The sequence below is a fragment of the Fomitopsis serialis genome, assembly GCF_022376445.1.
Source record: "Fomitopsis serialis strain Sig1Antser10 chromosome Unknown B0H18scaffold_119, whole genome shotgun sequence".
NCBI classification, from domain to species: Eukaryota; Fungi; Basidiomycota; class Agaricomycetes; order Polyporales; family Fomitopsidaceae; genus Fomitopsis; species Fomitopsis serialis.
The window spans coordinates 2,318-17,172 of record NW_025955079.1 but is presented as its reverse complement, the minus strand read 5'-3'; the positions used below and the strand labels follow the sequence as shown (position 1 = coordinate 17,172).

Genomic DNA, 14,855 nt, shown 5'->3' with positions numbered 1-14,855 from the left:
GTTTCAGCCCAGGTGCCGTCGTCGTACGAGTTATAACCCGCGTTCACCTCATCGATCCTCACGGCCATGTCGTCGTCGTCGTCGTCGGAGAGACGAGCGCGCTTGGATGCACGCGACTCCGTATCAGAGAGGTAGTCCTCAATCTGCGCGGAGTTGTCGACAACCTGAGTGAGCGTTTTGAGGTGCTCGACCGTAGAAGACACGTCGACCTCTTCGGCCAACTTGAGGGCGCGTTGCAGCCATCGCTGGCAGTTGCGCATAGGGCGCTTCTGCACAGGCGCACGTGTTTTGACGGTGCGGACTTTGCTGCCCGAAGGCGCGATGTCCACGACGTGGGACGTAGAGGGACCAGCCACAGACGCCTGCAGGCGATGTGGGTGTGGTCGTGGCCGTTGCTGTGGCCGCCGCCGTCCTTCTGGGCACGGGTCTTCTTGCCGCTGCGTTTACCGCGCTGCTTGCCCTTGCCCTTGTCGGCCTTCTCGCCGCTGCCGCTGCCGCCGTCATGGCGCTGCTGCTGCTGCTGGAAGCTCGGCTCGCCTTGCTTTCGCTTGACGGCCGAGATCTTCTTCACGTCGTGCGAAGAAGACGCCTTCTTGCCCGAGCCTTGCTCAAAGGCGAGATTGGCGGCGTGCCGGACATCCGAGATCTTGAGCTTCTTGATGTCCGTCGTTTGCAGCATGACCTGCACGACGTTGTCGTACCGCAACGGTAAAGCATTCAGGGCCATCATGGCCAGAAGCGCGTCGGGAGCTTGAGATCGTTGTCCTCGAGCTTCTTGCAAGCGTCGATGATCTTGGCGAGGAAAGGAGCGGGGTGCTGGTCAGCAGGAACGCGCACTGTCGTCGCAGTCCTGAAGGACGCGTAGAGGTTGGCAGCGTTCTGCTTGCTGTACATCGTCGACAGCATATCCCAGAGATCCTTCGCCGAGTCGTTATCTTTGATGATTTGAACGACTGAGGGACTGAGGCGCAGGCGTATCATGCCTTGCGCCTTCTCGTCCGCCTGGGTCCACGCAAAGACCTCCTGACGGTTCCTGCCGCCCTCCTCGAGCGTCGGGCGCTCACCGACTCGGAGAGTCTGTCCGATCATGAACCAGACTTCCTGGCTCTGGAGGTAGGACTTCATGGCTTCCGACCATTTGGCGTAGTTGGAGCCGTCGAGGACGGGGACCATGTTGAGGAGAGCGTTGGACATGTTGTGATAGTTGTGTGAAACGGGGGAAGCGTTGAAGAGCTGCTTGACGAAGGCGACGTCAGCACTCTGTCACACAACGGACTGCACCCAAAAGGCGCTGTCCACACACATGGACTCAGTGTCCTCATGGGGTTTAGCAGCGACATGAGTCGCGCTTGAGACCTGCAGTGTTTCCGCGCATAGTCTCCCCCTGGCTTCAAGCCCGTGAGGGCGATGCCGCAGGTAAGCCAGTGCGCATCGAGTCGCAGCCGTTAAGGCGCAGTACTCAGGCGTCGACCGGGGCTCATAACCTGTTGAGCAGACTAGGTCACACGTAGTGGACCGTGCTCTAACTTACCTGCTTGAAGGTTGTATACTTGAGGCACACAAGTTACTTCGTGGTGAAGGAACTGGAGAGAGAGCTACGCTACTGGTGGGTCTTATATACATCTGAGAGACGCTGACTAATACTACTGTATAGTCCATTCCCACGCATGACTTGCTCTATGCGGTAAGTGCGGATCTAGCACGTGCAGTGCGATCCGGCCTGTGGAACCCGGCAGCCCGGTGGGCGCCTATATGGTTCAACAGGGATCGACGTCGCCGTCGAGTCCTTGGAGGAAATAGCAATGAAAGAATCGATACCACGTCCGAATCTGGACGTGGTACCCGATATTACAAAAAATAGACCGAAAGTTCATGAAGTACCCGACCCACCACGTCTGAAACCAGAGGTGGCGAACCGTCAGAAGGTACCAGTGCGAACAGGTAACCGACATGTTACCGCGATGCCGGACATTGCGGAGGCCAATGTACCTGCGGTACATTCGTCACAACAGCCACATCGAGACTCGCTTGGCCGATTGGACCTGCTGGGTACAAAGCATCAGGAAAAACACTTTGAGCGCCCAAGCGCTTGGTGAATTTCCAAATCCGCCACAACTACCAAAAGTACTTCCATTGTGATTCCTAAGCAAAACGCTGCTTGCAGAGTAGCTGTAAAGTACTTGTAATATTTGTAGACACATCGAAAGTGATTATACGGCCTTCGTCAAATTCACAAGCATTGAGAATACTTTGCGGTTTAGAGCATTAACTTTGTAAGTGCATTGAAGATGCCAACACTTGTACCAGCAAATCGCCAACACGCACATTCAAATCAACCCCTCTGTTTTTGCAGCCCTTCACACAAATTCTCTCGTGAGGTACAGAAAATATAGCATTCAAGTTGTCTACACATGCTATCAACACTGGGGCAAGTGTGACGAGGCGAGTGTCATCATGGCGATTGAGAGGGTGGTCACTGGCATACTACTCATACATCTAAAATATCGGTATTTCCACCTTGCCCTCCACTAGCCAGAGCTCCGGCTCTGGCTGCTCCACCTCGACAGACCCTGCTTGGTCATTCACGGCGGCAACATCTCCGAACGTACGGAGCGCTTCATCTGCATGGTCTGGAGACGGTTTTGCCACCTTCCCTCGGACGCGCCAGGGAACGGTCTTGTACTGACGAGGGAGGACGTTGTAGACCGCGGGCCACATGAACTCACCGTCCATGAAGGACGCCTTCAAACCGCACATGGGTGAAAAGTCGGTTTTGCAGCCGAGGGCGTAGTCCGGCGCGGACGTGGCGATGACAATGTCCCTGAGCTTGAAGACGGGGACAGACTCCAGAGGGAGCGCAAGGATGACTGGTGAACGGTGCGGTCTGGTGGAAGCCGGCACGTAGGATTTGTATCTAGTGCTGTAGCGGTCAATATTGAAGACAGTTTCTTTGCTGACCGATGGTCGTTTGTGAGGGTTGAGGCGGCCAAAAACCTGCGTGAAGATGGGTTGGGATAGGGACAGCTCGAGGTCCCCGTGGTTTTGCGGATGTAGCCTACGAGCGGCAGAGTCATCGGCGTGTGCCCCTCCTGAATAAATCTCAAACATTAGTCAATTTGTTGCGCTCAGTGAGAGGTATACTACGCACCCTGAAGAATACCAAAGCCTCGACAATCGCTTTCTCCTTGGCCGGCAAGCCCGGGACCACCGCTTCCTGCCCACTACCCACTATTTCCCCCATGTACGCCCATCCTCCTAGCCTTGCGGGAGGATCCATGTCTCGCGCAAGACGCCAAACCTCCTCCATGACCTCGCGTTCCGGTTGCACCTTGCTCAGAATGGCCGGGCACTCCGTCCCATGGTAGGATGGACACTAAAGGGCGTCAGTAGTTGTCGAAAGCAAAGATTAAAAGACTTAGTAGTCGAAGAGCTTGCCAAAGTTGCTCCTGCTGTTCTCCAGGCATACAACCGTGAGATGGTACACCTCCAAGCTTTTCTCTAAGCTGGGGCATATGGCGGTCGACTTTGCGACCACTGGAAACGGCGGGAGTACGGGCGCGAGTAGGCTGATGAGTCTCTTATCAAATCCGAGGCCAGCCATTGAGACGAGAAGCGGTTGAGCGTGGTGAGTGAAGCGTAAGTGTGGTTCGCAAGTTGAAGGAAAGCGACCTTTAAGCGCTAAAGAAGCGGTCACTAAGACTGTTTTGAGGCGCCCACGCTCACGCAGCACGGCTAGTAGGTGGTACAAACGATGTTATTGTGTATACGGGCTCAAACACAATACAAAAATGGTACACAGCGATGAGGACTAATAGTACATTTGAAGGACTCCACGTAACCTGAATCTCCCGGCCGTCAAACGTGAATGTACTCGGACGTCTCCCAGTTGTAGTACGGGGCCCGACACACCCCGTATCCATTCTCCCCAGGCCCGGGGCGCATCGCTACGACACCCAGCGGCATCCCGAAGTCCCTCACAGTCCAGTCGGCTGCCACGCACTTGCGCGGAACGGGCAAGTCCGTCGCCCAGACGTAGGGCTGCTGCATAAAGCTGTGCTTCATGGAGCACGTAGGGGCGGAAGCAACGGCACCCGTGGCGCGGTCGCTCGTGCGGAAGGTTACACTGACGTTGGTCAGCTTGAAGGTGGGGATGTGGCGGAGGGGGAGGTGTAGGGTGAGACGTCGTTCGGGAGCGTGGCCGTCGGGATGAACGTCTGCCCTCTGACGTCGTAGAGGTCGAATCCTGCGGCCCCGAGGCCCGTGCGGGGCAACGGCTTCCACGGGCTCAGCCCCGGGAACATCTGCAGCAGCAGAGGCTGCTCGGCGGGACCGGGAATCTCCATCTCATGTCCCGTCTCGTCCACCTTGCACAGGAGGGGAACGGACACCCGGTCATCGAAGTCCTGGTAAGTTCCGTTAGAAACAGAGGCGACATGAGGTGTAAGGGACGTACCGAGACGATGAATACCGTCTCCACTACCGCCACTCTGGGAGCCTCCTCCGGGCGGTACACCCGCAACAAACTGGGGATTCTCCCCCGTCACTCCGGTGGAAATCCTCGAACGCCCCCGCGTAGACCCACCCACCCATCCTAAAAGGCCCCTGAAGCCCAAAGTACGACTCGTGGACTTGGTCCAGGATGACCCTTTGCGTCTCCGGCGAGGGCTGCCACCAATCCGGGCACCGTACCATGGTACAGCCCGTACTCTCGTGCATCATGCACTGTAGTACATCAGCCACGTCGCACCTGCACATAGAAACGGACACTCACGAAATCGAACAGCTCTCCGATGTGCTCCCTCTCCAGACACACGACCGTGACATGGTTCAGACTGCTTCCGTGCGGGCATTGCCTCGTGCAGCCTCGGGTTATCTTTTGATAGGACGGGAGGCCATTTTGAACCAGTATGTTGATCAGGAGTGAGTCGATGCGCGAGAATGCCATAATGAAGCAGTTGGGAGCGGTGAGAGAGTGGTTGAAAGTCGTTTGAAGTGGTGCGCAAGTGCAGAAAGTGAAAAGAAAGCCACATCTAGGCGCTCAATGAGCGCCTGATAAGCTCCCCATTAGGCGCTTGCACTCACAGGGCCCGGAGATTGTACGCTGTGCACAGCGCATGTATATAAACAGGTAGGCATGAACCATCCGAATTTTTGTGTATGTTGATGTGATAGGGATATTAGGTTGCAACGCGAGGAAACAGAGGCGGGGACGGTTCAGATGACATCAGTGATCACCATAAGGTCTGGTAGGCGTATGTTCCGCCCCAGTTATTAAGGTGAAAACTCGCCGCCTTTTCCAGTACGTTTTCCGAAGTCCAGTCCACAGGAACCGCCCCTTGAGACCCTACTGGATAATGAGGTATGAGGTGGCATGACTGACGGACCTGCGACAGAGGTATGATTTTCCCCTGTGGTAGACCGTCAGCCCGCCGCGGCGCCTTGCCCACGGCGTACATGAGATGGACTAGATCCGGTGCCCTTGCAAATCGGTTGTACCACTCGACATAAGCAAGGGGCTCCTGCGGCCACCACGCGGGTGCTGGCCCGCCGCCTTGAGAAACAGGAAGCTTCTTGGGCAGGGTAAATATGATTTTCACCCGCGCCGCCCTTGTACCTATTGTTGTGAGCTCGGTCAGTGCACCCTCCTACGTTAATTTCACAACAGCTCGTGCCTCTCACCTCTGACACCAGTCGATTCAGCCTCCTCGTTTTCAAGCACGATCACCGTGTCAAAACGGTTTTTCCTTCCAAGACGGATGGCTCCTGGAACGGCCTTGACCACGTCTTCCTCCTCCTTGCCATCTGACAGGGCACAGGGCTTGAAACGGAACTTGTGGTAGACGTCCACGCGATCGAAGGGCAGGTACGTCCTTGCGAACTCTTGGCGGTTGAGACGTAGCTGCGGCGGTTGAAGATCATTGAGGAAGTGCGCCAACGCGGTCGTAAAACCCGGTGAGTTGTGTTGTTCCTGTATGCGAGCCAGATGCTGCTGAGGTGAAGGTGGATACTTTGCGATCTTGATGGAGGTCCCTACGTCCACGAGCTCCTCCAGCCGGTCTCCTCCGGTTGCGTTATCCTCGTGCTGCTCAGCTTCAGAGGTTTCAAGTTCCTCGTCCACGGTTGCGCCCTCATCCGCATCCGCCTGACACTCATTCTGGTAAGCCTCGTAGAGGGCGATCTTCTCCTGACGGGTGATCCATCTGACCATCTGGGGAAACTCATCCCTGTGGTTCGAAGCGCGCCAGGCGTCCTTCGCAAAATCGATATGTAGGCGTTCAAACATTTCGGTGTTGTAGTTGTCCGTGGTGCCGAACATCCGAATTGAGTCGATATAATGGAGGAGGGAATGAAGCTTCGGTATGTTCAGGTCGTCCCGTATACCCAGCTCAACCAACACGCCCTTGTGCTTGTGGAAGGTATTCAGGGCGTCCTGCATATACTGCAGGGTATCGTCATCGTGAGTAGGGTACTGAGCCAGGTAAATGAAATCCAAGATTGAGCGGAAGGCGAGCATGACGGGCTTGGGGATTTTGCCGATGAGGCATCCCAGGAGCACACGCGCCATCTCCTTCCTCTCCTTGCCCGAGATCTGGGCTAGGGAGGAGATTCCGTTCTTGAAGTGCCGGATACCGAACGCCTGGGGTAGACAGCGAAGTCGGTTGTCGAGTTCATCAGGGCTCAGAAGGTCCTGGCACCACGAGACAAGATGCTTAAAGACCCCCTGATAGAGCTGATGTAGAATGTCGGGGGTAATTGAGAGGTGAATATCAGTATAGGGAAGGTCGGCCCAGAATGGCTGTTTGACGGCCCCGCTCACGCCCTGTTCCATGCATGCTGCCTGGGCTGCGGCCGAGCTGCGACCGCTCTGCAAGGCATCTTTGACAACGTTCTGTGTAGTCTCGGGCGTGCGCGGGTCAGCGGCCTTCTTTTCTTCCAGTTTATCTGCAGGACACTGACATTTAGGGCACGTTCCGTACTTCGAGCATGCTACCAAGCACTGCTCGGGATAGTCCGCCACGTAGGCGGCTAGGATGGGGTGAACACAGCGCACTGAGCCATCGCCTCCAGTGACCTCTATGCCTTCGAGACCAGCTCGCTCGAGCGGCTTCAGGATCAGACGCATGGCCGCATGGAACAGCCTTTGCCCTCGAGCCCTGTGCTCGCGTTTGGTGAGTCCCGTCTTTCCGATTTTTGAGACCGGAAGGTAGCCCAGCAAAATGCAGGCGTGCTGAGATGGTTTGCGTCGGATAGACCGGGGTATGTTGCCCAAGGTTAGGTAGACCGGATACGCTGACTTGTTGCCAGAGAACTGGGTGAGCTGAGTTTTGTCGGTGGATATGATGACGGGGGCAACGGCTGAGCCATCAGGGAGAAGTTGCTGCAAGGTATGTGTTAGATATTTTGCTGAAAGCTGCTTCGAGGACTGACCTGTACTGCATTGCACCAAAAACCAGTCCACATCTCCGTAAATATACACTTGGTCTTTGAGCGGTCAGAGAAGACGCGGCGCGGTCGATAAACTATGTATTTGGCGTAGGATGGGTTGCCCAGCAGCGCCTTGATGGCCTCAATAATGTCCCGATAGCGAACGATATGCTCCTCGTCACGCCGATCGGGAAAAGTTAGGTTAGACATCTTCCATGCCGCTCTGTCGGGTATATCGTCAACCTTTATGAAGAGCTCCCTGACGTCTTTGAAGGTAAGCCCTAATTTCTCAACCACCTGCAAGAGAACAGTAAGCATCTGCAACCGGCATACTAGGGATATTGAAACTTACTCCGGGTATTTTCAGGAATCTGTTCAACGAGTTTTGGCCCACATCTTCGCGAATGACCCACATCGCCACCCGCCAGTCGAGTTCGGACGCGAAAGGCTTCCAACGTTGATCAAGATCCGGGTTGTTCTGCGGTCTGCCTTGCGGACCATCGTCGCCATCAATGTCCATCCGGTCTTCGTTAACCTCGGCTTCGTCCTCGCCATTCTCCCCAAAGTAAGCCCTCCATGTCTCCATGACCGTCTCCTCCATGCGAATGACCACTCCAGCCTCCATGTCTTCTTCTTCCACCCTGCTATCGTCATCATCGTCCAACGCCGGGACCTGGGGAATCGGCAACGAATGGCCTGCAGAGCCTGACGCCTCGCCTTGGTGCGCAGGTAAGCTGGACGTGGATGGAGGGAGTACAAACTGAAAGAGATCACGATGCTCCAGCACGTCATGGAGGTCGCCCACGTCAACCTCCCTATCCGAAGAGCCAGCATCTGAGACAGTGGGCCCGAGATCGTCGTCTGAGGCGTCATACAGGTTGGGTTGTCGGTTTTTTCCCTTTCTGTACCAGCGGCAGGAGGTCGCCGTGCTCAGATGCGCATTCTTTCCCTGCGCGCTGTCGAATGGTCTGTCACAGGCCGGACAGGTCCGGTCCTCTGCATCCTCTGGGGACAAGAACGGTACCCGGCCGGTTTTGTGGTTCCGCCCCATGTCAAAAGCTGGTATGCGGTTGATGACAGTAAGTCTCGTCAACAATCTACAATATAGTGCAACTCACCTGCAACAGTTCTAAAAAAATACGTGGATGCGGATGGAAAGTGGTTGACAGCGCCTACCCAGCACTTCGTAAGGCCGCGCAAATCGGCGCCAACCGATTAATGTGTCAAGGGAGCGGCGAATGAGGTAAGGCCGCCGCCGCTTGCATATTACCTCCTGTTGTTCGGGTTTCGACTCTCATTCCCACCACTCACCTTCATGGTTTTTACCCCCTCATTTGGGATTAAACTAAGATTGTATGCCGGTGAGTGAGCCACGCAAAGGAACAGGCAAACTGCGTCTGGATTTCCATGGAATGAAACGGACTTGTAATCATAACGCAGACTTGGTATGCGTATACACAAGTGCAACTCACTTGCACTCTTGCGCACGTACCACCCACTACCCACTACCCACTGACTACTGTCCAAAAGCCGGTGAGTCACTCATTTGTTAGAATGGAACTACGCGATTGGCACTCACATCCTTGTAACTTAGGTGCAGTGGCTGACGCCACACTCAAAATGGTGTTTGGCCGGCACCTTGCCAAACACCATTTTAGGCAAGTGTGGAATCCGCTGCCAGGCGCCGGCTGCCAATGGCGGGCTCCGGGCATACCCAGATGGCCTCTGCTCCGCTGTTTCTCAGATGCATGCTGAGGGCAAGTCGGTCGCAAGTATTCGCGCTGATCTTCCCTGTGACGCAATGTGAACTTGTGTCCCCTCAAGATAGTAAGGAAGTTCGAGCATGTGGAGATTACAAGTGAATGTGTGAGTGACGCCGTTGCAGTGCTTCATATGGATGCGGCTTGTGTCTCCGATTGACCGATTCACATGCTTCATATTAGATGTTCCGCTCCTGCCCAACCATTGCGTGCCGCACCCCCCTACAAACATCACCATGTCCCAATCTCGACCCAACTCTGCTTGCTCAGGCTCCCCTGTTTCGGAGGGTGGCACGCCACCATCTTCCGATTCCAAGACTTCAAATGAATGGTCAGACACCGACGTCGGGCCTCATAGAACTCCGACCCTGTCCCCTGCTACCTCCGTCACACAGTACTCTCCCAGTCGCTCTCTCCGCGATGCGCAGAAGGTGGAGTCTCCCCCGCCGCACACCGACAAGTTCGTGGTGTTCTTGCACTCGGCGACCCCAGAACTTGAAGACGCGAATCTCTTCAGATTCATTGGGTACTACGACAAAGTATGGATGTTATGGCTCAAATGGGCGAGTGCTGGACATTGTGGCGTTGTAACACAGGTGAGTAAGACCGTTGTGCTGTATTTACGCCCATCTCCTGACAGCTACCTTGCAGGACATCCAGAGTATTCCGGAGGAGCATTACCGCATGCTGCAACGGCAGCTAGACAGCAGCTGGGAGTGGGAGGGCCCTGAAGGCGACCTCAAACGATGGTGCATCTTTCTGAGATTTATCAGGTGAGTAACAGGAGAGCACAATGGACGCCGTGCTCACTGCCCACAGGATTGACTTCTTTCCGAGGCGGAAGCACCTCACCGTGCGCGCGCCCACATTCAGCGAAGACCTGGCGGTGCCCCTCCTGGCCGACATATGCAGCCTCTTTTGTCTTGTGGGAAACGGGCACACTCGGACGTCGCCCTCGCTTGTTTCTCGGACGGTCATCAGCAACCCTAATCTGGAGTGCGTCCTTCAACATGCCACCATCAACACCTCTGCACAGTCGCCTGCCGCAGGGGACACTGCAATTGCGCTCTGCATCTTCACGCAGAGTGCCGAAGAATTCTTGTATGAAACCAAGAAGGTTAGCTAAACCTCCATCACAACTGACGTCTACGCCCAACTCATGCCTGGTCAGCTAGCCATGGCCCTCCCGTCTCTGCCGTCCCTGCAGGGCTTGCTGATAGTGCATATCAGTCAGCGGGGCACGACTGGCCCATCCAGCCCGTCGCGATCCTTCACCCCGCGGGCTTCCTTCCCTCCCGGGGAGTTCTTCCGCCCCGAGGTGTGCATACTGTCGTACATGAGGTCGCAGTTCCCGGCGTTCCTGGCAAGGGTCGAGGAGGCAGAGAACCTGAGAGATTGGGAAGCAGAGGGGGGGAACTTCACGGTTAGTGGTTGTTTAATGGGCTCATGGATGGATACTCACTGCAAATTGCAGTGGGTCACGGAAACCATACCAATGGGGTTGGGAGAGGCTCTCCCCGAAGCCATGGAGGGGATTGCAAGCAATTGGCGGGGATGGTCCAATCGTATCTCAAACACGTTGCCCAACCTTATCTGTGGGCAAAGAAAGTCAAGATCAACACACGTGTTCGGGAGAAACTGCGGGATTGCAGTGCGGATACGGCTTGTGGTCTGGGTGCGCACCTGGAGTACGGGGTGCGGCAAGTGCAGGAGCGGGTTGCGGCACAGAGGGAAGGTTTTGGCGCCTCATGTGGGGTCAAGCTCCGTACTTCGCACGCGGGGCTAGCAGAGGCGTGTTATTCAAGTAGTTCTATTGTCTTCATATGTACTTATGCCGCGCAATGAGATCTCTGATGTTCATGATAGATTGCTACGGACCTAAAGCGGCTGCACCAGCACCCAACATGCTGTGAACACACCGCATATGCGCTGTGAATGCGCTTCTCTTCTCCGGTGCTCTGTGGGAAGAGAAGTCTGACTGTGATGGGGTATGGCCGTCCCTTGAGCAAGGTGAGCCTGGCCCTCTACATCAGCACCGTCCTTGAGAAACGACTGACCCATGGCTTTTTCAGCACCTGGCTTTATTCACGAAGGGGTGGTAGCCCGCTGTCGATCAAGCACATATGCGCTCTTGGATGGGGCGGAGGTTGAGCAATCAGCTTGTCTCTCCGCTCAGTCCGCCTATCATATGGGTGAATCTCCCGCCCTAGTTCCGGACACAGCGTACATCAAGACATTTCACCACAAGGGCCATCTATATTTCTTGGACGAAATCATCGCCACCCAGCCTTGGCCGAATATGAGGGCTAGGGTGACGTGACTTCATCTCTAAACAGATGACTCGGAGTACTACCACTGATCACAAATTTGACAGATTCGCGACATGTTCCATCGCAACCTGCAGCCGGTTCTCAGATTTTCCCTGTGCTTTGTGCGGGAGCGAAGCAAGCCGAAGAGACCGACCCAGAAGGTGGTGGAGAAGTGGCAGAAGCTCGCGGCTCGCGATCGCGCGGCAGCTGCAGCTGCCATGGCTGCGGAGGCTGAGGAGAGCGACGAGGAGGACGGGAATGGGCATGAAGATGAGGGCGAGGATGACGAGGAGGACGAGGAGGACGAGGGGGGCGAGAATGAGGGGGAGGGCGAGCACGGGGAAGGGGATCAGGGAGAGGATGAGGAAAGGCACGGGCACCAGAGACGGGTTAAGAAGGAGGATTCCTGGGGGTCATGCAAGTTCATGGGGCCCTCAAGGATGCATTCAAAGCACCGGGAAAAACTCCTGGGGAGGTTACCATCAATTGGGAGACGGCGACGTAAAAAGGTTGAACACCCTGTAGCCCTCCTTGCCAGCACAGCCAACCTGGCCAAGGTGCGGGTGCGATGGCCCCATTACGCCTGTCCTCCCATGGCCCTGGGTTGCCAGGCCATGCATGGCCCCCTGGACTTAACCTATGTGCTCATCCTGCCCGAGCATTTCAGGCTTGTGCACCGGCTGGTGGCCAACAACACCACTACAGAGACCGATTTTATCGCGGCTTTGACGTACATGGTGAGTCTTCGGCACTTCAAACTGATAAAATACTAATTGAGAATGTCGTAGGTGTTACAGCTTAACCAGGGCACACCCGACAAACCGGAACAGCCTACCCAAATCGACCGCATGGTAACGTCTCTGCAAACACTTTCGTTGAGTTGCTACAAGCTCAACAAGGTGGTTGCCGCACGTTGGGAAGACCCCGACCTGCATGCGTTTCCCGGGCTAGGTCCGTCCAACAACAAGTGGATCATTGAGTGTGCAACTCCCCCTTATGACTGAGAAACACTAACCATCTGTCAGTTTTGCAAAACGACATGTCCCTAATTACGGCCAGGCCGGCGACTTGCTGGCCGACCCCGATTATCCTCAATTTCGCGACCGACTAAATCATATATCTCGGTGTTCGATCCTAACACACTCGGAGACCATGGTTCGCACCTTGGTGGACTGCATGAAGCAGACCGTCCACCACCGCGTGTTAGATTGGGTAGACAGACGCCCTCCCGGCCAGGCTGGACGGGGGACAACGGGACTTAGACAGTGTCGTATAACATTAATGCAATACTGGTAGTTGGTAGCTATTTCTTTGAATACTAGTATACGTTGGGCCCGTACATCTCGGATGGGTGTCACATTCGTAGACCGCGCTTCAAGTTCGAGGCGCTTGTTAGTAGCGAGAGTTCCCTCTTCAGTAAACCCTGCCACTATGTTTGACACAAGCACTACCGACGTCAATGCATCCACAACCGGCAATGCAATCTTCGGCAGGCTTGTATGGTTCTCAGATGAGGAGTATCAAGAGGTTTGCGGACTACTTCAAGCGCACGCAAGTTCATTGCAACCGCTTCAGAACCTCCTAGGCCGGCTGCAAGAGCCCTCACTGGATGAGTTTGGTGACAGAGGTAGCGGCGGTCTAGATGAGCACTCCAACAATGTGGCAGGTATGTTCAAAATATATTAACTACTTTTCTGCGACTTTCTGATCGCTGCAAAGAGCCGTTCGAACCGTCCGAGTACTCTAAGCGACCAGAGGTGGTATCCGGTGAGCTTTATAAACAATGTATTATTGTGCGTTAGTCTTCATACCGCTCTGTGACAAGCTTCGGATCTATTGAGCGTGTCTGTGCATCGATCTACGAGAAGAACGGCTGTGGAACAGGAACACCGCGAGGACGACTCGGACGAACAAGGTTGGTGTGTCATTATGAGCTACCCGTCCTACATGTTGTTGAGCTCGGAATTTATTCCGCATTTCTGCGAATCATTCTGAGCTCCATTGCCCTGTCCAAGTCGTGGAATGCGTCCTGGTGTGTTCTCCTTTATTCTACATGGACGCCATCACTATACCGTGCATACTGTACTTTTTCCGACGTCATTCCCTTCAGTTTACCATTTTCCATAATGTTTGCATCTTCAGGGATTTGAACCCCTGCACTCATCCGTTTTTTCACTGCTTCGTTGATTTCGACTTTGTGGCTGTTTCTGCTGTACAGTTATGGTCGCCTTACGTAACGCACACCGTAGACAGTCCGCCTCGTCGAGCTCTAAGTCCCTAAGACTTTACAGAGCTCGACTTAGGTGTGTATCTTTGATTCCTGAATATAAAGACTTTACAGAGCTCGACTTAGGCCTTTGGAATTCGCTCTGAGGCGCACTGCAGCCAACAGGTTATGAGCCCCGCGCTCTGAAGGCCTCCAGACGTCCATATCCGCCAGTCCAAACGCTCTGTGGCCCTCCCAAGGTGTCCCCCTTCGCTCTTTCAGCCTTCCTGCGCTTTTAAGCCCCTGTCTTCGCTCCTATTCGATCTTTGGTTGATATCTCGCTCGTCTCTGTGCCGTTTTACCCCGTTCTTCGCTCGATCCATCCATCCGCACGTCGCCCTTCGAGTCGTCATCATGGCGCCGTCCCCTGCTTCCTTCCCAAAGCTCACCAATCGCAACTATCAGCAATGGAGGCTTGACATGGAGGCTAGACTTCGCACTCTTGCAGCTCTTCGCATTGTGAAGGGCTCAGAAACCAGGCCTTCGTTTACTCAGCCCCTGGACGCCTCAGAACGCCGAGATATGCGCGATTTCGAGAACAGGAGGGACCTGGCAGCTGGGGAGATCTGGGGGTGTGTGGAGAGGGAGCAGCAGACGCATCTGGAGGCGATTAGGGACGATCCTGAGGCGATGTGGTTGAAGCTGGAGTCTGTGCACATGCAGAAACGACCTGGTACGCGTTTTAACACCTACAACGCGCTCCTGAGCCTCTCCAAGGCCGAGGACGAGTCCCTGTCGACGCTTTCGACGCGAGCTTCGCAGCTCAAGTCCGATATGAAAGCCCTTCGTCCCCAGGACTTCGACATCGCTAAACTCACATGAGCTCGTCCTGTGGCTTTAATCCGCGCCCTGCCCGCCGAATTCGCTTCTCTTCGCCAGACCCTCTTGCTGGACGACGCCCTCACGCTTGAGAAGCTCCAGGACACGTTTGTCGCCCTAGAAAATCAGCCTGGTGTGTTATCGACGATCCCTGTCCTCTCCCAGGTCGCTGCCGCCATCATCTGCGCTTTCTGCGGTCGCTCTGGCCACTCCGAGGAGCAGTGCTTCTCCAAACGCGATGCTAGTGTCAAAGCGAAGGAGAAGGTGTCGCAGCGC

At 55.1% G+C, this 14,855-nt stretch overlaps 5 protein-coding genes across 5 annotated transcripts; 1 reads left to right on the top strand and 4 right to left on the bottom strand.

Moving 5' to 3' along the window:
* Positions 1 to 2,496: 2,496 nt before the first annotated feature.
* B0H18DRAFT_958864 (uncharacterized protein) lies at positions 2,497 to 3,601 on the bottom strand (the record flags this gene model as incomplete). Its single annotated transcript, XM_048042742.1, has 4 exons — positions 2,497 to 2,920; positions 2,959 to 3,089; positions 3,149 to 3,373; positions 3,467 to 3,601. 4 exons carry the CDS (start codon positions 3,599 to 3,601, stop codon positions 2,497 to 2,499), a joined length of 915 nt encoding a protein of 304 aa, XP_047887659.1.
* Positions 3,602 to 3,855: 254 nt separating this feature from the next.
* B0H18DRAFT_958863 (uncharacterized protein) lies at positions 3,856 to 4,945 on the bottom strand (the record flags this gene model as incomplete). Its single annotated transcript, XM_048042741.1, has 5 exons — positions 3,856 to 4,137; positions 4,182 to 4,403; positions 4,454 to 4,523; positions 4,583 to 4,722; positions 4,772 to 4,945. The coding sequence occupies 5 exons, from the start codon at positions 4,943 to 4,945 to the stop codon at positions 3,856 to 3,858; spliced, it is 888 nt and encodes a 295-aa protein (XP_047887658.1).
* Positions 4,946 to 5,231: 286 nt separating this feature from the next.
* B0H18DRAFT_884910 (uncharacterized protein) lies at positions 5,232 to 6,829 on the bottom strand (the record flags this gene model as incomplete). Its single annotated transcript, XM_048041051.1, has 3 exons — positions 5,232 to 5,614; positions 5,680 to 5,899; positions 6,119 to 6,829. 3 exons carry the CDS (start codon positions 6,827 to 6,829, stop codon positions 5,232 to 5,234), a joined length of 1,314 nt encoding a protein of 437 aa, XP_047887657.1.
* Positions 6,830 to 7,392: 563 nt separating this feature from the next.
* B0H18DRAFT_884869 (uncharacterized protein) lies at positions 7,393 to 8,476 on the bottom strand (the record flags this gene model as incomplete). Its single annotated transcript, XM_048041048.1, has 2 exons — positions 7,393 to 7,722; positions 7,778 to 8,476. The coding sequence occupies 2 exons, from the start codon at positions 8,474 to 8,476 to the stop codon at positions 7,393 to 7,395; spliced, it is 1,029 nt and encodes a 342-aa protein (XP_047887656.1).
* A 945-nt stretch (positions 8,477 to 9,421) lies between these two features.
* On the top strand, positions 9,422 to 12,498 carry B0H18DRAFT_1124253 (uncharacterized protein; the record flags this gene model as incomplete). The annotated part of the gene is made up of 8 exons (XM_048034825.1): positions 9,422 to 9,781; positions 9,837 to 9,958; positions 10,005 to 10,302; positions 10,357 to 10,608; positions 10,660 to 10,780; positions 11,258 to 11,496; positions 11,560 to 12,231; positions 12,283 to 12,498. The coding sequence occupies 8 exons, from the start codon at positions 9,422 to 9,424 to the stop codon at positions 12,496 to 12,498; spliced, it is 2,280 nt and encodes a 759-aa protein (XP_047887655.1).
* Positions 12,499 to 14,855: the final 2,357 nt, after the last annotated feature.